General features: G+C 63.9%; 1 protein-coding gene across 5 annotated transcripts in view; it reads left to right on the forward strand.

The window, feature by feature from the left end:
- Window positions 1–1,963: 1,963 nt before the first annotated feature.
- The window catches only part of WNK2 (WNK lysine deficient protein kinase 2), an 87,380-nt gene continuing 65,732 nt past the window's right edge, over window positions 1,964–23,611 (forward strand). For all 5 annotated transcript variants that reach the window (XM_055129144.1, XM_055129146.1, XM_055129147.1 and 2 more), the window contains exon 1: window positions 1,964–2,652. In XM_055129144.1, coding sequence (XP_054985119.1) covers window positions 1,966–2,652 — 687 coding nt within the window. In that variant the 5' untranslated portion in view covers window positions 1,964–1,965. The remainder of the gene's footprint in view (window positions 2,653–23,611) is intronic.

A 23,611-nucleotide genomic window follows, 5' to 3' on the forward strand; every position in this document is an offset into this window, starting at 1 on the left:
GCTCAGGGACAGGAGGTGACCTGTGACCTGCAGAGGGTACCATGACCCGAGAGGCCCTGGCCCCCAACCCAGGACAGGGCCCCTCAGGTTCACCCTCCCTGTTTTCAGGCCCTACTCCCGAGTCCAGCCCAGGCGCCCTGGTGAAGGGGCTTGTGAGCTGCCACCCTGTTGGCCTTGTCTTAGCCAGGGGACCAAAGTCCCTTCCATGAGAAGCTTGTAGGCGGGGCTCCTGTCAGCTACCTCCCAGGTCAGAGAGAGCCTCAGCCCTAGGTAAGGGATGGGTTCTCCACTGCCTCGGGGTCTGCACCCACTGCCCACATGTTGGGTCACTGTCATTCATGCACACCTGCCATTGTGGGTGGCTGGCGCGGTGGCCAGCTATCTTCTCTGGTGGCAGATGTGGCCAGACCAGTGTGCACCTTTACTCATTTAGCTCACTTAGCCCCACCCCTGCTGGCTCTCGTTCGGCCTGGCCTGAGCACATGCCAGAGACAGTCTTGGTTTTTCAGCGCACAGCCCTGTTGAAAGGTTGGCAGCCTTTCCAGATGAACTGACTAGGATGGCCAGGCCAGATCTGCAGGGGTACGTGGGCCTGGAAGAAGCAGGCTGGGCCCGGGGTTATGCAGACGGTAGGGCAAGGGTGGCACTGGGTTTCAGATGAAAGGCAGATTCACCTCTCTGGTCCCCACTGCCACCGGCAGACCTGACCCTCCTCCCACCAGGACATGGCACTCTCCCCACGTCACAGGGCTTCCTTAGATGGCCGGGCAACTGCCTGATGTCCTCCCCTCTCTTCTGCGCTCTGAGCCGGACACCTCTGTGGCCAGGAGGATGCGATGGGCGGAGGATGCCCGGAGCGGGTGTGGGGTGGTGCTGAGTGCGGCAGCAAGCTGCTGATGTCTCTGCAGAAGCCCGGAGCAGTCTGCGGGTTTCTGCGGGGTAAATGCTCCTAGCAGAGACTCTGGCCAGTGTCCTGGCCTCACACGGGGTCTGGGCTCGCAGTCCTCGCAAGGCATCTGGATGTGCGGTTGTTCCGACCATCCCCCTCCCATCGCCAGGATCTGGCACCCCATGTGTTAGTTGCGCCACGGGCCCCAGGTCCGCAGCCCCCAGGCATCCTCAGAGGATGGGAGCCCCGTCCGCCCTAGGCCGTCATCGGCACAGGGCTCTGAGGTCGTGGTGCCCGCCCGCGCCAGGTGAGGCGGGGAGCCCGTGCTGCGACCGGGGGCCGGGGTGGGGCGGACACCCGGACCTCGCGCGCCGGGGGCGGGGCCGGGCCGGCCCGCAGGTGGCCGCGCGCGCCGCAGCCCGGGGGGCGTGTCCGGCTCCGCCCCGCGCGCCGGCCGGGGGCGGGGACAGCGCAGGCCCCGCCCTCCCCGCGCGCCGGGTCAGAGCCGGTGCCGGAGCGCAGCGGCGCGGAGCCGGGGCCGCACGCGGGAGCGCGGTCCGCAGCGGGCGGCCCGAGGGAGCAGCTCCGCGACTCAGCCCCGAGCGGCGCTCGGCCCGGGCCCCGGCCCCGGCCCCCGGCGCGACTCGTCCGGCGCGCGCCCCGGCCCCGAGAGCGACCCGGCCCGGGCGCGGAGCCTGGCCCTGGAGCGCGGCCTCGCCCGGCCGGCCCGCCGCCGCCGCCGCCCGGCCGCGGGCATGGACGGCGCCCGCTAGCCCGTGAGTCCGAGCCCCCCGCCCGCCGCCTTTGTGTGCGCGCCGCGCGCCGCGGCCCCTCTCCCCGCGCGCCCCTCCGGCGCCCCCGGGCGCGTCCTTTGTGGAGCCGCCGCCCGGCCGGTGCCGCCCGCGCCCGCCGCCGCCCGCCGCGGCCCCGGGACCCCCGCGGCCGCGCGCCCCGCGGCCCCCCGGCGCCCCGCAGCGTCGCGCCCCGCGCGCCCGCGGCGCGCCGACGCCCCAGCCCGGGCCGGGCATCCCGCGGGCAGGTGCGCGGCGCTCACCGGCCTGTCCTTGCCCGCAGACATGGACGGCGATGGCGGCCGCCGGGACGCCCCCGGCGCGCTGAGGGAGGCCGGGCGGCGCGGCGGCGCGGGGCCGGCGGGCATGGCGGAGCCGCGGGCGCGGGCGGCGCGGCCCGGGCCGCAGCGCTTCCTGCGGCGCAGCGTGGTGGAGTCGGACCAGGAGGAGGCGCCGGGCCTGGAGGCGGCCGAGGCGCCGGGCGCGCAGCCCCCGCAGCCCCTGCAGCGCCGGGTGCTGCTGCTCTGCAAGACGCGCCGCCTCATCGCCGAGCGCGCCCGCGGCCGCCCCGCCGCCCCCGCCGCCGCCGCCGCCGCGCCCGGCGCCCCGCCCGGCGCCCCCGCCGCCGCCGCCGCCCGGCCCGCGCCCGCCGACCCCGGCCCCGCGCCCGCCGCGCCCGCCCCCGACGGCCGCCCGGCCGGCCCCGAGCAGGACCAGCCGCCCGCGGCGGCGGCGGCGGCGGCGGCCAAGGAGGACGCGGGGGCCGCCGAGGCGAAGCCCGAGGCGGGGCGCGCCCGGCGGGACGAGCCCGAAGAGGACGAGGACGACGAGGACGACCTCAAGGCCGTGGCCACCTCCCTGGACGGCCGCTTCCTCAAGTTCGACATCGAGCTGGGCCGCGGCTCCTTCAAGACCGTCTACAAGGGGCTGGACACGGAGACCTGGGTGGAGGTGGCGTGGTGCGAGCTGCAGGTGAGGCGCCGCCGCGCGCGGATGGGCCGGCGGACACACTGCCGCGGCCCCGCGGGGTCCCCGGGGCGCCCTGGGCGTGCGTGCCCGCCTGGTGGGTGGGGGCCGTGCCCAGGTGGGGCCGCGTCGGCTGCGCACAGGTGGGGAGGTTTCGCCCTGCCCAGCCGGCGGAGGTGCGGGGGGCCAGGTGGACCGTGGCAGCCCTGCCCACGATGGGGGGGGGGGTCCCGGCGAAGCCTTCTGGGAGAGCGTGTTGTGGCCGCGGGAGAGTGGGCACTGAAAGGGCGTGTCCCTCTTCGGCTCTTGGGGTCTGACCTCGGCCCGCCAGACCCTTGTCTCTGCAGAAGCAGCTGGGGGGGCCCGCTGCAAGGCCTTTGCCAGGCTGGGGGTCCCATGACCTGGCAAAGGGAGGCTGCCCTCCCGCCAGCAGCTGTCAGTGTAGGACAGACCGCGGGAGTCCCACCTGGGCAGGGCTGGGGTGGGCTTCTGGACTGGGTGGGCAGCAGCTCTGGTGGGCCAGGCCTGGAAGGGAACAGCCCCCAGCCTCGCCAGGCACCCTCCCCTACCACCTGTGCAGCCCGAGCCCAGAACGCGCACAGGGCGGGTGGGCTTGCGTTTATTTCTGAGTAGGGGGTTGCGATGCATTTTTCATGACAGGGCCGGCCCGTTGGCGGTGCCAGCCCCAGGCCTGAAAGATTATATAAACGTAACCCGAGCTGCCCGGGGCCAGCCCTGGGAGCTGGGGCTGTGCCTGTCACAGCGGGTGTTTACGGGCCCTCCCCTGGATTTTGGGGGGGTCAGCTGCTGGGCACAGGGCGGCCTGCGTGTGCGGGTGTAAGCCTACCCGGGCGCTGTAAAGTTAGCTGCCTGCCAGGCCTGACGCAGGCGCTCGCCTCGCTGCAGGGCGCCTGCCTCTCTGGCTCACTCACGCGCCTTTGGTCCTCTGCCCTCTGGGCCCGTGCAGGGTGGCCTCCTGCGTGTGGGCACGCGTGTGTGCGTGGGAGCGGGGCCCAGTGTGGTGGGTGCTGACCCGCCCGCCACCCTCTCCTGAGACAAAGAGCGGGGAGCCGCCCCTCCCCACGGCCCCTTGGTCTTGCCAGGGGAATGTGGGCAGCCCCTTCCTCCCGGGGCTGCCCGCAGAGGGCGCGGGAAAGGGGGCTGGGGCCATGGTGTGGGGGCCCGAAGCGCTGGCGGTGCGTGGGGTCCATGCTGGTCCCGCACTGAGAGGGCAGCGGGAGAGGCCAGGTGCCCTGTGGTGGGGGCTGCGGTGGGCAGGCGCCCCGCAGGGCCTCCCCGCAGCGCCCTGCCGCCCTCCTGGGGCACTGCAGCGCATGTGACTCTCAGGACGGGCTGTTTGTTCCCGGCCCTTTAAGGGAAGGCAGCGCTCCTGTTCCCCGGGGCCCCCCAGCCGAGTGCCCGGAGGAGGAGCCTGGCCACCGTTCAGGGGTCATTTATTCCTGGACTCCGGTGGGAGTGGGGAGGCTAAAGATGGCCTCTCCTCTGTCTGGTGATGCTCCTTCCTCCTTGCCGGCCCCGGTGCCCCCGGCCCTGCAGGCGCTCTCACCCTCCACCCCTCCCCCGCCCCGCCCCACACAGGAGGGTCCCGTGAGTGTGGCTGTAGGTCCACGCTCAGGGCCACTGAGGGTTTCCCACGGGAGGGCCTGGCCCGGCCCAGGGTGCCCTCACAGAACTGTTTGTCCTTTATGTTGCGGGGAGGATGTAGCTGCCCAGGGGGATGGTCGTGGCCACGCCTGGGAAGAGCGCTGACTGGGGAGGGGGCAGCGGTGCCTGACAGTTGCTGCCTCTGACTGCGCCGGGCTTCTCAGTCTGTCCTCCCAACTCGGGGCTGCTGGGTTCGGGTGTCTCGGAGAGTGGGGGTGCTGGGTGCTCTCCCGGGTCGCTCTACCCTCTGTCCTCTCTTCCCTGGCACCTAGAAGTACCTGAGCCAGTAGCTCCGGGATGCTCCAGAAACCACCCCCAACTCTGCTGCCTTTCCCTTCTTTGCCGTGGGGCCACCCCTCCCTCATTTTGGGAGGGTCCCCCCCCGGTAGTGCTCAGGGGACCGTATGTGATGCTGGGGATTGAACCCAGGCCAACTGTATGCGAGGCAGATACTTTATGCTTCCCCATAGTTCTCTGCTGAGGGAGGAGAGGCCCACTGGGGCCTGCTCGCCCCTGAGGGACGGAGGGGTAGCCGGGACCCCCAGATTCCTTTCCTAAACCAGTGCTGAAGGCTTCGTGGGAGCAGCGCGCTCACCCTCAGGCCGTGGTGCCTTGCCCCTGCCCGCCAGGCCTCCAACACTAGCTCTGAGCTTTTAATATTTTTTGGGGAAAGCCATTTAAAATCTTAGCTCTTTTTTACCTTTTGGATGAACGTTTGTCCTAGGAACTATTGTAGGAGGATGTGGAAATGCACCTCTTTATTTTTCACCTTTTTTTCCCCCCCTTTTGGGTTATGTCCAGTGGTGCTCAGGGTTTACTCCTGGCTCTGTGCTCAGAGCTTCCCTTCTGCCGTGGCTCAGGGGACCCTGTGGGGTGCTGGTGATCAAACCTGTGTCCGCTGGGTGCAAGGCAGGCGCCTCACCCCTGTGCTGTCCCTCCGGCCTCTACCCTCTGCCCTGCCGACCCACGTGGCCTGGGCCCATCTGGTCTCGCACAGACTCGTGTGGTCAGAGAGTTTGTGGCGCTACAGGCTCCCCTGGAGCCCTGGGCTGCTCAGGGTCCCCTCGGAGTCGCCACGGGGAGTTGTGTGTTCGCTGTGTCCTTGCCCTCCTCAGCTGTGTCCCTGCCAGCTGCCCAAAGGGCCATTCTGAGCACAGTGGCCCCTGCCCTGTGCCTCAGGGGTGTCACCTTGCCTCTCCCACAGTGTTGGCCTGGGACCTCCCGACTCGAGGGTCAGCCCGCTGGGCAGCTTGGGCCCGGCTGAGAGATGGCCCTGGGCAGGAGGTGCTGTCCCGGGAACCAGAGCCGCTGGCCTGGGGGCAGTGGGGGGCGTGGACAGCCCTGCAGTCAGGTGAGGGCGCTGAGCGAGGCTCAGCTCACCCCATGGGTGGCCATGGCACTTTCCCGGTTGGCATCACCTCAAGGACCGACCTTTGCCTGGGAGAACTGTCCCTTCGAGTCACCCATGGCCAGCACCCAGCCTGCCCTTCCGAGGGGAGGTGGGCGTGTGGTGTGCCTGGCCGGCAGGGGCACTGGGCGCTGGGCATGTGGGAGGCACTCTCCCCACCCCCCGGGCGGAGGTGGGGGTGCCCGTGCTGTGGTGTGGTGAGGGTTGAGGCCGTCAGCTGTGGGTCGCTGTTCTCTGCCAGGCTGGGCACTCCCTCGGCCAAGCAGGTCCCTTTTCTGGTGGTCCGCAGAAGTCCTGTGGTGTGGGTGCGGGGCTGAGCCTGTCCTTGTCCTAAATTCCCATGTGACCTGGGGTCCAGTGCGAGGACGCCAAGACAAACCTGTGTGGACGGCTGACGGGCCACCTGCAGGAGGTTGCGGCGGGGGGGTGTGCTGGGGGCAGGGGAGCTGTGACTGGACTCTTCAGTCAAAGAAGAGGTGGTCAGTGAGAGGGTTGCGGAGAGGAGAGGACATAGAATGTTCTGGATCTGGTCCCGTGCTGAGGACCCCGCGGCACTGGCTTCTGTGGCTTCCACCAGCGTTTGTGAGTTGTGTGTCCTGGTTCCTGCCCAGAAGTCGTGACTAGTGTCCTGGGATCCCAGGGAGCATGCAGGGCATTTGGTGGGGAGCCCGGAGGCCCAGCCAGTGGGGACTCCAGGGGTGGGGGGAGCCTGGGGAAGCCTGGTCTGCGCCGGCCACGCTTCACACTGCCACTCGTGTTGCGAAACAGCCGCCCCGCCCCGCACAGGGTCATCGGTGTCTCCTGAGTCTGTGGCTTGGTGCGTCTTCAGGCCAGAGTTGGCTGATGCCCAAGGCGACGGCCCCGCCCTCTGGTCAATGCTTTGATGGAGCAGTGTTTGACCCGGGCCTTTGTGGTCTGCATGGACTGGGTGTCCACCGTGGGGGCGGAGGACCGCTCTGGGCATCACAGCTGCATCCTTGCGGTAGCCTCCCACCTCCAGACCCCCCCCCCCCAGTGTGCCTTGGTTTCCCCCTTTGCACCATCCGTGCAGCTAGTGAAGGCTGACCACCACAGATGTGTTAGCCCCGGGGGACACTCAGTAAAGGCTCTTCCTCAGCCTTAAACTCGATGGCCCTGCAGGGAGTTTTCAAAGGCCGGTAGTGGGCTGCTCCCCCCCGCCCCCCCTCCGTGCAGCCGGCTGTGGGCGCTGCTGGTGGCCTCAGCTTCAGCCCTGCCCAGCTCAGCACCTGGCAGCCGCCTTATCATCTGCGCTGCAGATAAGGGAAGGGTGTGAACCCAGCAGCTGGAGTTCTAAGAAGCAAGTCAGGATTTGCTTCTCCCTGCTGACAGTCCCAGGGCTGTCTGGGAGCTGGTGCTGGGCGAAGTTGCCCGGGTAAGGGGCACAGCCCCCTGAGCGACCGCCCTGAAGCGCAGACTGCAGGGATTGGATTTCAGGGCATTTTCAAATCCACTTCTGTTCCCTGCTAGGTTGAATCCTAGGGATTTCCCAGAACAGTTAGCTTCTTGTATTTGTCATTGATGTCAGCTGTATATATACATGGGTGTATATATGTATATATATGTGTATGTATGTGTATACCGTGGGATGGGGTGGAATAAGAAAAGAGGTTGCCATAACGTGGTAAGGAGAAATGGAGCAATAGAGCAGAAAATAGAGCTTCAGCTGTCCCGTGAACGTAGTCAGCTGACCTTTGACAGGGAACAAAGGTAGTACGCTGAGGTACGATAGTTTCTTTTCCTTTTCTTTCTGCTTAAACAACTGGACCCATATATGATAAGAAACGAATATTGAGACAAAGAGTGCACCTTCCACAAAATTAACTCAGGATGAATAAACATAACCACAACAATGGATAAACAGAAAGACATTAATGTCAAGTGCGAGACCATGGAACTTCTAGGAGACAGCCGGAGAAAGCCAGCTGAGCCCTGAGGTCTGTGACGTTTCAGATACAGCACCAAGGGCTCATGGTGCAGGAAGAAAACCTAAGTTGGACTTCATTAAAATGAACCTTGCTAGTTTAAACTTCATTAAAATAGACTTTGCTAGTTTATGAAGTCCTGGATTTGCGCGCGCACACACACACACACACACACACACACAGAGAGAGAGAGAGAGAGAGAGAGAGAGAGAATAAATAAATGATTCTTTGGAAGACTGCTAGAGAATGGAAGGACTGGCTGAGGGAGTTTTCTTCATCACATACACATCTGATAAAGGACTGTTGCCCAGGGCAGGCAGCAAGCTCTTCTAACTCTGGTGTGAGAACACTTTGTTTAAAAGTGGTTTAAATAAATAAACTTTTTTGGGGGGTGGATAGATAGTACAGCAGGTAGGATGTTTCTGCTTGCCTTGCATGCAGCTGACCCGAGTTTGATCCTCAGCATCCCATATGGTCCCCTGAGCACTGCCAGGAGTAATTTCTGAGTGCAGAACCAGGAGAAACCCCTGAGCATCATCAGGTTGCCCCCACCCCCCCAAAAAATAAAATGGGTCACTTGTACTTCCCTTAGAAAGATCCAACTGGGGAACACTGCTATCCCCCACAAGGGCTGGTGGGGATAGAACAACAGACTCCTGGTCCATCGCAGGGGAGGATGGGACGCCAGCGCTTACAAAATAGACTCAGGATGTTCTCACGTGCAGTCCGCGCATCATGCTACTGATTTTCCAGAAGGGGTTGGAAATTTATTTGTACGCACAAACCTACATGGATATATTAGCATAGAAGCCTTATTCATAACTGCCCGAACTTGGATGAAACCAGGGTGTCCTTTAGTACGTGGCTGGATAAACGGGCACATCCTGAGGATGGACTATTACTCAGGGCTAAAAGGACATTAATTACCGAGGCTTGGAGGAAAATTAAATGCATTTTTACTGGAGGAAAGAAACCAGTCTGAAAAGGCTCCATACAGGTACCATTCCAGCTATCTGAGGTTCTTGAAAAGGCAAAGCTATGAGGAAGATAAAAATGTCAGTGGTCGCTAGGGTTTGTGGGTAGAAGGTGGCATGACGAGGCAGAACACAGAGGAATTTCAGAGTCTGTGATACTGTATGGTGGATACTTGGCAGTGCTCTCACATCCACATCCACCTAATGTGAGCCAAGAGTGAGCTAATGCACGTGTGAACTGTGTATCAAGTTGTAACAAAATCAATGCACTGTGTTAATTGTTGCGACCTGGAGGGCTTGGAGATTCAGTTTCAGGCAACTCTGCTTTTTGCTCAGTCTTGCCATAAACCTACAGCTTCTCTGCAGAGCAGTCTGTTTAAGAAAAAGGTAGTGTCACAGTTTCCTCAAGGAGATCTGCAGAGATGCAGAGAAGGACCCCAGAGTCTGGGTGAATGTAGCTGATTGGGTTTTCATAGTAGCTTCCTGTTCCTTTATACCTACAGCTGCAACCCAGGCTCATGTCACGTAAAACCCACCTTTTTAACCCCTTTCCCAAGAGGCAGAGAGCGTCGTCCTAGGAGGGCCGTGGTTTCTGAGGGCCTTCCTCACCTGCATGCCTTCAGCTCTGGCATTGACCCAGCTCTATTCCAGAAATGTCTGCCCAGGTGCAGGGGCGGGGGGCTGGCCCGATTCCCCCAGCCCACAGTGAATCTGCTCTAGGGGCGTGGGGCGTGGTGGTCTCTTGGTGCCCAGGGCACAGCCCTGCCTGCCTTCCTGAGGACCAGGGTCTCTGGGCTCTTTCCAGAATGTGAAGTGATGTCTCCCCACTCCCTGGGATCGACCTAGAAATTCAAGTCATCACGGCACAGAGCTGCCTGGCCGGTGGGGTCGAGGAGAGGCCCGAATCTGTGCGGGCCCACCCTGGCTGAGAAGGGCCCGGCTGGCCGTGGTCAGGGGGAGGACTTTGCTGGCTAGCTGGACCCACGCTGAGTCGCTGTTGTCCCCAGAACCACTTCCGGCAGCTCAGGGTGCTTCACGATGAGAAGTGGGGGCTCAGGCCTGGGCCTGCCCCGGAGACCGGGTCCTCCTTTGGGGCTCACCTCACGTGCGGCTGCAGAAAGGGGTGTCCCGAGTGGGCAGTGTTCTACTGCCACGTGGGTTCTCAAGGTGGTCTGTTACTCCGATCATTAACATTTTGGTTCAGGGTTAACTCGCATCCAGTCGTGCTCAGGGGCCACTCTCGACTCTGCTCAGGTGTGCCCCCTGGCATAGTGCTGGGGGGGCATCCGTGGTGCCAGGGATCAGAGTGGATTTGGCTGCAGGCAAGGCGAGGCCAGTGCCTGCCCCGCGGTGCTCTTTCCCTCCCTGGCCCTCTCGGGACCGTCAGACGTGCCCACCGGGTTGCAGGCTTCCCAGTGGGAGGGGAGTGTGGTCTTTTCTCTCACCCACATGGGACTGGGCAGGGCGGTGCCCCCTTGGTGGGGAGGGGGTGGGCGTGTATAGTGTTTGCTGTGAACCCCACGGGGGCTTCCCTGGTGGTGCCAGTGACCACGTGTGGACGCGGTGGCTGAGCCTCCGCTGGGGACTCCCCACTTGTCTGTCTCCAGCCAGAGAAAGGCCTGTCCTCCCGCTGCTGTCCCGGCCCCTCCAGACACCTGCCTCTCAGGACGGGAGCCAGGAGGACTTTGCAGCAGGAAGTGGCTGAGGGACTGCAGACCTTTGATCGCCCCCAAAATCTGATACCTGGAGGTGGTGCTGGGGCCCAGCTGCCTGGTAGTGTCAGCAGGGATGGTGGTGCCCTCCCACTCCTTTGTGCTTCCCTCAGCTGTGTTGGGTTGGTCCTTAGCCTCCACGCCTTTTGGCTACAAAAGGGCTGCCACAGCTCCAGGCAACACAGCCATATTCGAGGGCAGGAAGCGAAGCGAGCAGGTGGTTAGGTGTGGCTTTGGCTAGGTGTCCACAGTTTATCCCAGAGGGGAAGGTGTTGGCTGGTAAACCTCCTCGGTGTCTCTGTGGGAAAGGGGGTCTGCGGCCCCGCCTCGCTGCGTGGGACCTGATGGGATTGCCGGGTCTAGTCTGATTCCGGGCTGGGCCGCGCGGGCGGGAGGCGTGGCAGGGTGTGGGTGGGGCACGCCTGGCCGGGTCTGTCCTGGTTACCTCATCCCTCCGGCGTCAGCCACTGTCCTCGTGCAGGACGGAACAGCCACTGCCCCGGCCCCCGAGACGGTTCCTCCTGGTCGTGGCCTCAGGCCCACCATTGCGCCCCACCCCTGCTGCTTCCCCCCTGCCAGGTTCTGTTTCCATCTCTCCATTGCGATGAACCGCAGCCGGGGTTGGAGGGCCTGGTGCGCCCTCCTCGCGCCGCTGGGGCCTCCGTCGGGACGACACTGTTTTCCCGCTCGCCCCGGCCTGGCCTCCTCGGCTCCTGCTCGGGTCCTGAGCCCCATACCCGCGAGGGCTGGCACGGTGGCACTTGGGGCAGGGGCCCACCGGGGGGCGTGGCCAAGTCTGTTGTCCTTCCTCACTCTTCTCCTTGGCGTCCTGCTGACCGCTGGCGACGTCCTGGTGCTGTCCTTTCTGGGGAACCGTCCGGGTTTTGGCACGAGCAGGTTCCTGGCATGGGGCCTGTGGTCTGATGCTGGCCGGACCGTGTGGTCAGTCTGGCCCCTGTGGGAGTGTGGGACGCTGTCTCGGGGTGGGCCCACCCCCAGGTGGTAAAGAGGGTGCTGAGAAGGGGGTCATGGCCTGTGGCCTCAGCCTCCAGGGTCCATCCGGCAGAGACACATGTGGCCATGATGGTTCCCAGGGCCGCCCCTGGAGAGGGAGGGAGGGAGGGAGGGAGGGAGGAAGGAGGGAGGGAGCCCAGGCTCTGGAGACGGTGCCAGTGCGTGCATGTCTGCCGTGACGAGCCCGGTCACCTCTGGGACCCGCAGATCTTAGACTCCGGGGGCCTGTCTGGGTGTCTTCTCTGCCCACCCTGTGATATCCCGAGGCCGGTCTTGGCCCTTCCCAGCCCTGGAGGACACGTCTCCTGCCTCCGGATCCCGGGAAGGTGTTGGGTGTGCGGGGCCTAGTGAACACTGAAATCTGGCCTGTGTGCGCGAGCACGCGTACACACACACACACACACACACACACACACAGACTCACACGTGAAGCAAGGAGCGAGGACTCTGCCCCGTCTTCCCTCTGACATAGCGGTTTCCGCTCCGCTGCGCGCCCCTGGCTCCTGTCTCTGTTCCTGGGTGTTTCTGCAGAGTCATAGTCGGAGTCTGCACCAACGTGCGCTGTGATGGTGACTCACGCCACTGCCTTCAGTACCTCGCTGCCCCGCCTCGGGGGGCCGGGGGCCGGGGGCCGCGCAGCCGCCCTGCATCCTGCAGAGGTGCCCACAGGCCGGCTCGGTCCAGCCTCACCCCGAAGCTAGGGCCAGTCTCCTGGCCTTGTCTGGACCATGCTGGGTGCCACCCCGTCCCTGGCCATTGGTGCCTCACGGGGAGATGGCCTGTGCCCTGCCCCTCTGGGAGCCAGGAAGTCATCTGGCCTGGGGGCCGGCGCCAGGACACCTGCCTGGGCAGGTTCCGAGGAATCTGTGCTGAAGAGGCCTGAGCCTGAGAGTGGAAGCACCCCGGCAGGCGGGCACACGGGGGGGGGGGGGGCGGCCCCCAGGCTCCCCTGCAAGGCTTTTGCATAAGCCAGCGACCTCCTTCTTGGACGAGAGCCCCCGCCCTGGCCACAAGTTCCAGGGCTGTCCTGTGGTCTGGGCGTGGGAGGTGTCCCATCGGCTGGACGGCTCAGAGTGCACCTCGTGGGGGCCTCGCACAGGCCAGGCATCTTGTCCCCCCGCTGCCCCACACTGTGTGTGTGAATGTGTGTGTGTGAGGGTGTGTGTGTGTGTGTGTGTGTGTGTGTGTGTGTGTGTGTGTGAATGTGTAAGTGAGTGTGTGTGTGAGGGTGTGTGTGTGAGTGTGTATGTGAATGTATGTAAGTGTGAGAGTGTGTGTGTGAGGGTGTGTGTGTGTGAGAGAGTGTGTGTGTGAATGTGTGTGTGAGGGTATATGTGAATGTCTGTAAGTGTAAGAATGTGTGTGTGAGGGGGTGTGTGTATATGTGTGAGTGTATGTGAATGTGTGTAAGTGTGAGAGTGTGTGTGTGTGAGGGTGTGTGTATGTATGTGAGTGTATGTGAATGTGTAAGTGTGGGTGTGTGTGTGTGAGGGTGTATGTGTGTGAGTGTGTGTGTGTGAGGGTGTATGTGTGTGAGTGTATGTGAATGTGTGTAAGTAAGTGTGAGAGAGAGAGAGAGTGTGTGTGTGTGTGTGTGTGTGTGTGTGTGTGTGTGAGAGAGAGTGTGTGTGTTTAGGCCCAGTGGCACCCCGTGTCCCTCTGGCCCCATGCTCGGGGCTCCATACCAGGTGCTGGGGATGGTGCCCAGGTCTGCTGCTTGCCAGGCAGGAGCCTTCTCAGCTGTTCTGTTGTGTGAGACTCCGAGCTGGCGCGGCTGCCCGGGGTGGGCCTGTGCCTCTGGGCACCTCTGAACCCTGCTGCGGCTTCCACTCACACTTGTCGTTTGAGGGTCCCCAGGAGGAGACTTTTTGGCGGGGAGTGTGGAGGGGGTGAAGTGTGAGTGCTGCATGCGGACCCCAAGCCTGGAGCCCGGGGCTGCAGAGGGCCGAGAGCGGGGCGGGGGTCTGGCGCCTCTGCTTTGGCTTGGCTGGGGTCACAGTTCTAGACTCGGTGGATCCTCCAGCTTGTGTCCAGGTGGTCTCAGGCTGGGGCAGGGCGAGGCGGGGTCCTTGAATCTGGGCGACTCAGAGTGGGCACTTCAGGGCAGGCTGGGTGGCCTGAGCCTGGAGCAGGAGCAGAAACCACGCCCAGGAGCGGCTCCCTGGACGGCAGAGGCAGCGAGCAGCGGGGGTGAGGGAGCGCGGGTTCCTGGAGGAGCAAGGCTCGGGGGCCTGGAAGGAGGGTCTCCTGGGCTTCTCTGGGCAAGCGGTGGTCTGCCCGCCCTCCTGCCTCTCGGAGTGGGCCAGCGCCCTGGGCCCTGCTACACTGGCCCACCATCCTGTCCGTTCCCACCTGGGAGCTGCTTCAGGGAGCGGCATCAGTCTGTCTGTCTGTCCTTCTGTCTGCCTGCTGCTGCGCGTGAGGGGTTGTGGGCAGAGGTCGAGGTCCAGGAGGGGGCCTGGGGGGGCTTCCTGTGGGTGAGGATGTCTCTTCCTGGTCCTGCGCCTGCTCCTGACTTCCCTTTGGGACGGGTCTCGGGGATCCAGACCCAGGCTGGGTCCTCGCCGCGCGCCCACCCCGGGCCCAGCCCTGCTCACCTGCTCCTCCCGGCCTGGGGCAGGGTGCCTTTGGCTCCGAGCTCGCCTGCTGAGATGGTCCATCAGCCTCAGTAAATATTTGATGACGGGGACGATAAAAAACAAAGACCTGCTGTGTTCCCGAGGGCAGCGGGCCCCGCGGTGGGCCCTGCCGGCCGCTTCCTGGGCTGGCTGGCAGATGCGTGTCTGAGGCAGGCCCTGTGCGTCCTGTCCCCAGGCTGTGGGCAGGTGGGGGCAGGGACCACCGGAGGCCTGGTGAGGTGATGTTTTAGGCCGCCACTGACTTGCCCCCAGAAACTGAGAGCACTGCTAGCCAGTGCAGGGGTCACTGTATGCAGGGTTCTCCTGAGTCAGACGTGGCCCCTGGCTTGGGGAGGGGCTGTGGGTAGTGGGAGGAGGACAAGGGTCTGGCTTACGGGGCCTGGCAGTAGAGCGGAGGGGCAGTGAGCTCAGTGCCCCCTTGCGGCCCCCTCCCCCATCTCCGTGGGTCTGAGTGTGGCAGTAGCTGTGTCCAGCCTGGCCCCTGTGCTGGGCAGTGAGGACGCCCCGGGTTTTGCTACCTCTGTGAGCACAGGAGCCATGTGGGTCTGTTTTCGAGGAAGGAGACCCGCCCACCTCATGGGGGGGGGGGCATGAGAACCCCAGGAGGTACAGGACGGTTTTTCCTGGGCTTGCCAGAAAATCTGGGCCCCAGCGCCCAGGAAGTGGGGGGTGGGAGGTAGGTTGTTCCAGGCGGATGGCCTTTAAACAAAGGTTCCTGCTGTGTTTTCTCTTTGGCGGGAGGGTGCCTCGTGGGCCAGGTTGCCGCCCAAGTGCCTCGGTGGAGCTTGGGTCACGAGTCTCGGAAGGACCTTCCTGACCGGGTGTAGTGATGCGGGTGATAAGAGCCGGGCACTCCTGGGTGCGCGCCGAGGGCCGGCTCAGTGCTGCTCGCTGAGTCCTGCCTGCCTTGCCGAGCCTGTGCTCACTGCAGACAGTCGCTGGGAGGCGGGGCTGGCCAGGAACATTCTTCCAGGGGCGCTGGCAGGAGCCTCGCGTGTGTGCTGCAGACCTTGCACCTCACTTCGGAGCATGCGTCCCCGGGGAAGTCGGGGTGGCCGGGAGGATGCGGGGAGGACGGAGGCAGGGTGGCATGAACAGCTACGGAGCAGTGACGGGGTATCGGGAGTGGGAGGTGCAGCCGGTGGCGGCCTGTGTGGGGCTCCCCTCTCCGTCCAGACAAGAAGGAAAGGGCGGTGAAGGATGACTGTGGCTCCCCAGGGGTGACGCTGGCGACCGCAGGAGCCTGATGACCCAGGCGTGGGTGAGCCCGCGTAGCAGGGGAGCTGGTGGGCCGGGGAGGGCTCTGGGGTCTGGGTGGCAGAGGCGTTCGTGCCACCCTCGGTGTGGCTTTGTGGAATGCGAGTGAGGTAGGGCCGCTGGTGTGAGGGATGCCTCTGGGGTTCCAGATCGCCCACCCCCAGAAGCCTCGTAAGAAGGTGGGTCCCTGGGAGGTTGGAGGGAGGAAGACGGCCAGGATTCACCGGGAATGGCTCTCCTGTGTCGGCCTCTTTGTGCTGCCACTGCATGCAGGTGTAGGTGTGTGTGTGCGCGTATATGTGTGATGCTGTGTTCTTTGTGCATGTGTGTGTGCTTCTAGCGTGTATATGCATTACACCATGTGCACACATGTGCATGCACATAACGTGCATGTATGCATGTGTATGTTGCACTACGTGCAACTGTAGCACATGTATGTATTGCAGTGTGCAGGTGTGTGTTTGCATGTGTCCATGAGCCTGTGATGTATCTGTGTGTGCACCTAAGTGTATGTGTGCCTGAGGTGTATGTATTTGTGTGCATGTGCTTGTGGTGTGTGTGTATTTGCACGTGCACATGAATGTGTGTGTGCCTTTGTGCCTGGAGTGCATGTATGTGTTGCATTGTGTGCATGTGTGTGTTTGCATGGGTTTTCATGCCTGAAGTGACTGCGCACATGTGTGTTTGTATGCATGTGGTGGCACAAGCACCCCTGCCCACCTGTCCTGGCAGCCGGGGTCTCCTCTGCAGGGGGGAGGCGTCCTCCTGCCCTCCTGCCGCCAGCCCCCAGCGAGGGAATCCTTGAGCGCTAGGAAGTGCGCACGACCTGCTGTGCTCGAATCAGAAGCGTGTTTGCGTTTTGGGGAGATCCTGTTTCCTCTTTCCACTCTGCTGTGAGCCCCGCCACTCGCAGCCACCCCACCCCCCACCCCCAGAGTCTGTGCAGCTCCGCTCGGCTCCGCCGTGAGGGCCCGGGTGCCAGGCACTCTGCTCCCCTCTGGTTCTCCCATCTCCGTCCCCAGCTCTGCCCTTTCCCGGCTCTGCCCCCCCACCCCCCTGCTGGCTGGAGCCCCATCTCCATAGCAACAGTTGCTGCTGTGGAAGGTGGCGCCGCTCCCTCATCCCGTGGGGAGGTATTTTTGGCACTGCAGAGGGATTTCATTTTATTTTATCTTTGGTGTTGACTTTTACCCCTGAGTGAGCGCTACAGAGCTGGGCACAGGGTTCAAGGAGACTGAGAGCCACCCCGTGGGGTGTGTGTGGCGGGCAGACCCTTCCCCGTGGCTCCCGGGCTCCGGGGCCTTTCCCAGGAGGTCCCGGGACATCCGTCCTGGATGTGGATGTTGGCCTGGGCAGCCCTGGCAGTGACCTTGGCCATAAGAGGAGCCCGGAGTTGCTGTGAGCCTGGTTCCGGTGCCTCGGGCGTGGCCTGTTCCCAGGCCCACCCCGTGCCGCCTCCCGCCTTCCCCCTCCCCAGGCGGGAGCCAGCTCTGTCTGGGGCTCTGTACTGCCTAGGAGGTAGCCGCAAGGCCACGTGACGGCATAGCTCCTGGGGTCATCTTTCTCACCTTGGGGGCTCCCCGTCTCTTGTAGAAGGGGCTGTTCTTGCCCCAATGCTCAGGGCTTCCTCCTGGCTCTGCACTCAGGAATCGCTCCTGCGGTGCTCGGGACCATGTGGGATGCCGGGGATCGAACCTGGGTCAGCTGCGTGCAAGGCCAACACCCTTCCCACTGTGCTATCTCTCTAGCCCCAAAGTTAGCCCAGCTCCTGCCCCTGCTAGGGGCGCTACCAGCCAGCCCAGGAAATGGGACTGCCCTGCCTGGGCCCCACCCCACAGTGGACAGGAGGGCTGGGCAGTGCATCCCAGCACTGAGGATGCTCCCCTGGGCCCGCCACCGGGGGGAGGGGGCGACTCTGGTCTCCTGGGGTTGAATCTCGCTCCTCCAAGGCTCCCGAGGTGAGCTGCCCTCTTCACGATGGGCTCTCGAGGTGGCCTGTGCCTGGCTGGCCCCGTGAGCAAAGTGGCCTCCAGGGGCACCCCTGTAGGGGGCCCCGACCCGCCCTAGCAGAGGCTTCCTGAGTGCCTGGACACTCTGACTCTGCTCACCCAAAGTGCTCGGGAAGGTCCGAGACAGGAACACCCAGGGCTGCTTCTCCTGCCATTGTCACCCGGGGTCCCCATCCTCCTCTGACACCCCGTGTGCACACATAAGGGGTATGACCCGCCCGGCTCTCAGGGGCCCTCAGCCTCTGGCCCCCCATGTGGCATCGTGTCCTCGCTCTCCTGCGTGTGCCCAGGGCGGCCGCTGCCTCCCGCGCTGGCGCCTGCTGTGGGTGGGGGTGTGAGTTGGCAGCGAGAGGCGTGAGCTGTGTGTGTGTTGAGGGGAGGTCAGGGGGCGGCAGGGAGGCACCGCCGTGGGCTGCCCAGTCGGTCTCGGCCACACGAGCCTGTCCTCCCTCCTGGAGCCGCGCCGGGAGAGCCATCGGCTTCAGGTTCCCGCACGGTGCAGGTCACTCCGGGGCTACGTCGGGGTCACCCCTCCTGTCCATCACCTCGGGCCCCGCGGTATTGTCACCTGCCACTTCCTCGCCGTTATTAATAACTGCCAGTGACGAAGTCCAGACACGTGTGCAGGAGACAGGGCTGAGTGCTGGGGCCTGGCAGCCTGCCCGTGCCACGCATGCTTCCTGTGTGGCATGCGTCACGGGTCCCCGCGTGGTGTGCATTGCCTGAGTCATGGTTTTGTCTACATTATGTTTGTTGCCCATGTCACATGTGTTGTCTGCATTGTATAAAGTTGCCCACATCACACGTGTTCCCCATGTGGTGTGTATTGCCCGCATTGTGTATGTTTCCCATGTTATCTCTGTGTCACATGTTGTACATGTTACCTGCGTCACATGTTACCCACACCAGGTGTGTTGTCTGTAGCACGCATGTTGCCCATATTGCAAGTTTAGGTTGCATGTTTAGCCTGCACTGTGTGTGTTTCCCATGTTGTATGTGGTGTCCATATCATGCATTGCCCATGTCACTTGTTGTCCACATCCCTTGTATCACCGGTGTCATGTATGTTTCCCTGTTGTATGTAGTGCCATGTACCACATGCTGGGGCACGGCCGAGGAGCCTCGTGTGTGTCTGCTGCCCTCGTGCTTAGTGTCCTCTTGAGAAATGGTGGAGTTGGTCGGGGACTGGTTTCCGGGCAACGCGCCCTGGCCCTGTCCCCTGGGCGGAGGTGAGCCTCGTTCCTGAGTGTCTGCCCGCACGCGTCTGCCCGTGGGGCTCAGGGGTGAGAGTCCTGCAGGGTGCAGATGGCCAGGCCCTCATCTAGGGCTCTGCCAGGTGTCCAGGGTGCTGGGTGTCCACCGGGCCCGTCTGGGTTATCGAGCAGTGTGCCTCAGTGGGTGCTCAGTGAGGGCATGTGAGTGCCCAGAGGCCCTGCCCGGCCACATGCAGGGCCCCTCGTCTGCTCCTTCCTGGGAAAGGCAGGCGGGCGGCCTTCACACGGAGTGGGGTGTCCTGTGGGTCACCTCGCCCAAGGCGAATGCCCACAGCCCCAAAGGCTGATCCCCAGGTCAAAGCCAGGCAGCCGTTGGAACCCATCCCTCGGTGCCCAAGTCCTGGCCCTGAGCTGGGAGCCCTGGCAGGGGGTGTACTGAGCTCTGCCCACTTGGGAGGGGCAGGTGGCCCTGTAGGGGCCTGACCCATGCCCGGGGTGGACAGAGCCCCTCTGAGTGCGTCCCCAGCTTCAAGTGCAGAACTTCCTGTGCTTTCCTGGGGAGCTCTCGGGCCACCGTGGGGTGTCCCCCTGCCCTGCTGGACAGCCCTCACGTCTCAGCAGGACTGCCCGAGGCAGCTGTCCTACAGATGCAGTATCAGAGTCATGCGGCATGGGCTGAGGCCTGGCTAGGCCCCTGATGTCGCCTCTGATGGTGTCAGGGCCTGCCCGGTGGCCTGTCCCAGGTGCAGGTGTGGGCACCCCACAGGACAGTGGCGTTAGCAGCAGTGGGCCGGAGCCAGCGTGCTTGGTGCTGCCTGCGTTGTGGATTTGGGGTTCAGTGTGGCTGGCGGGGGGAAGGGTGTGTGGACTCTCCCACAGACGGGGACAGGTGTGTGGGGGATTTGTCCACTCACGCTGCATGTCTCGAGTCCCAACCGTCGCTTCCTTGGCGTGTCCGTCTCTGGGCTCTGCGGAGTCTGGGTTTGGAAATGTTGCCTGTGTAAGTGCGGTTGGCCGTTCCGCTAGTGAGAACACATCCTTGATTTTTATTTTATTTCTCGGTGTTGGGGCCATACCTTGGCGTGGTGCTGGGAGCCCGGCTCAGTGCTCGGCTGGTTCCCCGCATTCTGAGGGGCTCAGGCATCAGGACTCAGACCCAGCTCCTGCTGTGCAGCACCGCCTGATGGCCTCGCGCTCCGCAACCTTGACTTCATCTGCGGCCACACCTGGCAGTGCTCAGGGCTCACCCCGACAGGGCTCAGGGGACCACGTGGGGTGCCAAGGCCGAACCAGTGTCAGCCGCGTGCAAGGCAAGCACCTTACCTGCTGCCTCATTTGATTCTTATTTCACAGGTTCTTGTTCTGCTGAAATTCTCTCTCCTGCCATCTGCTGCCTTTTCTTGTAGGGGAGGGGGATGTTTGGGCCGTCCCTTGCAGTGCTCTGGGCTGACTCCTGAGTCTGTGCTCAGGGATCACTCCTGGTGGGCTCAAGGGCCCACAGGGGTGCTGGGGATTGAACCCAGGTAGGCCTCGTGCAAGTCAGCCCCTCACCCGCCCGCTGGCCTGTCTAGCTTTCCTTGACCACCCTAGCCACTGTGATTTATTAACAGCCGTGCCTGACCTCTGTACTATTTGAGCACTGTGATGACTTGCGGGCATTGCCTGGTTTTCCCCCTTCCTCCGGCTTTTCTGCCGTTTCTCTTCTGGCCTGGCTGGCCTGGCCACCCGTTTGGACGGATACACGTAAAACTTCCCAAGCTATCGGAGGACTTCTTCTTTCTGAGGGACACTGACTCTTGCTCATGGTGCTGGCGGATCACGTACTGCGGGCCGTGTCGACACTGATTCAGAGCCCGGGGCCGAGGGCGCTCTCACGGCCTTGCTCTGTCTCCGCGTCGCAGGCTCCTGTCCCCACTGAGGCTCTGGCCTCACTCCAGCCTGCGGCCACCCTGCCCCGGGAAACCGTGGTGCGGGTTGTGTCGGGGACACTAGTGTAAGAAGAGCACGCGGGGCTCGTCTGCGTGCGTCCCTGCTCCGCTAGACGGGAAACACTGTTTAGCTTATACTCGTGGGTGGTTACCGGAAAGTTTCAGAAGCTCTTTCTGCACACGCCCCCGGCTCAAGCCTGTCTGTGAGATTCACGCAAGCAGCCGCGCTGGGGGAGTCTAGAGCGCGCGTGTCTCGGCACTGGGGCGTCTCTTGGGGCCTGCGTGTGGGCACTGAGCAGCCTGAGGCTTGTTGTGGGCCTTGGGAGGCCTGTGAGCCACCCCCCAGGCCTCGGGCACTGCAGCCTGGCCGCGCTGGCCTCAGCCTCTCTGGCTCTCGGCATGTGTGCTGACCCCCTCTCTCTGCGGCCACATGCCTTGCGCCTCGGTGGTGGTCGGCCTGGGGGTGACCAGAGCCGTGGATGTGGCACGCTGAGGTTGTCCCCGAGTTGCTGGCAGGGCTCAGGCCAGGGCCGACGCTGACCCCAGACCAGCCTGGCCCAGTGGCGCCCGTGGCCTGGAGCTGCTGTGTCTGCCCCTGGGGGCTCCCCGCTTGGGCGGTGTCTCCTTCCCCTGCCTCTCCCTGTCCTGTCCTGTGTGGCGTCTCTGGCTCTGGGTTTCTGCCACCCCCTGCTCCTCGCCCGCTTCCCCTGCTGGCACCTGCTTCCAGGAGAGAGAGTGAGAGGGAAGGGGCAGGGGCAGGGGCAGGAGTGGCCATGGGCTGCCCGGTGTGGAGTGGCCCTGCGTGCTGCCTGAGTCCAGTCCTGCCTCGGAGGTGGGTGTCCCCAGGACCCCAGGAAAGGTCCCGGAAGGTGAGCCCAGGAGCGCCCCCCTCAGCCCTGCTCACTGCTGTCCCAGTGTCCCCCTGGGGTGCACAGAGGCTGCGGCACCCTCGTCCCTCTGTACAAGATGCCCCTCCCACACGCCCCGGTTCCCTGTGACTCCACCACCCTGGCCTGGGGCCCTGATGTGGGGTCGACGCCCCAGTGGCTGAGCCGTGTCGCTGCTCTGTCTGCTGCTCCTCCACGCCCTCCATGGGCGTGTCCTGTCCTGGGCAGCTGCCGAGTGGTTTGGGGGGCCCGGCCTGGCTCTGGGGAGCACAGAGAAGGCGGTTACTGCCTTGGTGTCTCTGCAGAGCTGCCCCTGGGGCTGCAGCGACATCCATGGCATGTCCCCCAGGAGGGGGTTGTGTGTGTCTGGGCCACCCCGGCATGGCGGTCCCTACGGTCCATCCCGGCCATACCTCTGAGCCATGCAGAGTGAAAGCCCACTCTAGTGCCAGTCTGTGCTGGTCCCCAGGGCGTGGGCATGGCTCCACGGTGTTCCCTGGCCCAGCAGGCCTGCTGGTTCCATGGCGGGCCACCTGCACCTGGACATGGGTCACAGCCCATGGCCTCACCCCTATGTATAGGACCCTGCACAGTCCGTGGCCTCACCCCTACGTAGGGCCCTGCACAGTCTGTGGCCTCACCCCTGCACACAGGGCCCTGCACAGCCCACAGCCTCACCTCTACATATAGGACCCTGCACAGCCATGGCCTCACCCCTACACACAAGGCCCTGCACAGCCTGTGGTCTCACCCCTTCCTCTGCACTCAGAGCTGGCTGGTGGGGGGTGGCCTGGATGTTGGGGGCTGGAGTCTCCTGCAGAGCCCCTGAGAGCTGTGTGCTTTCCTGCACCCACCCTCAGAAACAGAGCCCCCAAGCCCCCTGCCCCTGTAGCGTGCCTCTGGGCACTGCACCTCCCGGTGGCCAGCCTGCCGGGTGAGCTGTCCAGGCCTGTGGGGGGAAGGGAGCTAGAGGGAGTTAGAGACCTGGCCGTGGGAACCTTCCAGAGAGCCTGTCACAGAGCAGGGCTGGAGGTGCCAGCTTGCAGGGGGGCCGCAGGCCAGTCTGGGGCAATGAGTGGGGAGGGCCTTTCAGAGGGCCAGGCTCCTTCTCCCGATCCTTTCCTTTCTCTGCACTCGCCTTCCAAGTGGGGGGCTCACTTTTGCAGAGGGGGGAGGGGGCTGTCCCCTCTGTGCTGTGCCTGCAGGGGTGAGTTGGAGGCTGTGCCGCTGCCCTTGCGCTCAGGGGCTTTGCTGTGGGTGCCAGGTGGGCAGTCCCCGGCACCTGCCGCTCACCCACCTTCCCCGGGGTGGCACAGCCCCCTCAGCCCCAGCTTGAGTCGGCTGGGCTTAGGGTGGTCCTGGGGGCGGGGGAGACGTGAGTCAGTTTTGAGACCCACAGTGAAAGTGCCCTCTGGAAAGCAGAACACCCGCCTTCCTGCTGGTGCAGGAGTGAGGACCCCCAGACATAGCGCCCCCCGCCCCCGCACTCCCACCTGGGCCCTTGTCAACTCCTCTTCATGCAGAAGTGACCCGCCTACCCCTGCACCCCTGTGGCCCCTGACACGGGTGTGGTGGTGAGTGGGTAGCAGTGGTGCCCCCTTCTGGCACTGCCCTCCTGCCCTGTGGCCCTGAGTTTGCCCGTGTCGCAGCCTCCACACTGCTGTTCCCTTGCCCGCCATGGTCCATGGCCCTTCTGACATGTCCAAAGCCCCCAGTGAATCCAGTGACCGAGTAAGACCCGGGGACCTCCCAGGGGTGGCATTCGGGGCAGAACTGCATTTTCTCCATCTGTGTCCTCGCTCAACACCTGGGAGTGGCCGAGACCAGGCCAGAATCACTGCGTCCCTGAGTCTCGGTGCCCGCAGCCGGCCCTGGAGCCGGGCGAGCCTGAATTCAGATAGTCCAGATCGTGGCCACGGGGCCTGCAGGCATGTGGGAGGCTAGTTCCCTCACCCCAGACCCCCGCTGTCCAGGGCCTCTTGCTTCACTCAGGACACTTCACAGCCAGCACCCGCCAGGAGTGTAGGGCCGGATTATGGGCATTCGGAAAGGCACTTGCCTTGCACACGGCTGACCCACGTTCGATCCCCGGGATCCCGTATGGTCCCCCTGAGCTTTGCAGGTGCGGCTCCCAAATAAACCAGCAGTCCCTTGTGTAACTGATGATGGATGGGGCCACCCGCCCTGGTCCGAGTCCCCTGGACATCACATCCTCCTCTTCACCCAGCTGGACGGGGGCTGCTGGGACCCTGCCTCTCAGCCCTCACTGCCCGGGCAGCGCCGCAGGGGGCCTGCCCGCACCCACTCCTCTGTTC

Source organism: Sorex araneus, chromosome 2 (genome assembly GCF_027595985.1).
Source record: "Sorex araneus isolate mSorAra2 chromosome 2, mSorAra2.pri, whole genome shotgun sequence".
NCBI lineage: Eukaryota > Metazoa > Chordata > Mammalia > Eulipotyphla > Soricidae > Sorex > Sorex araneus.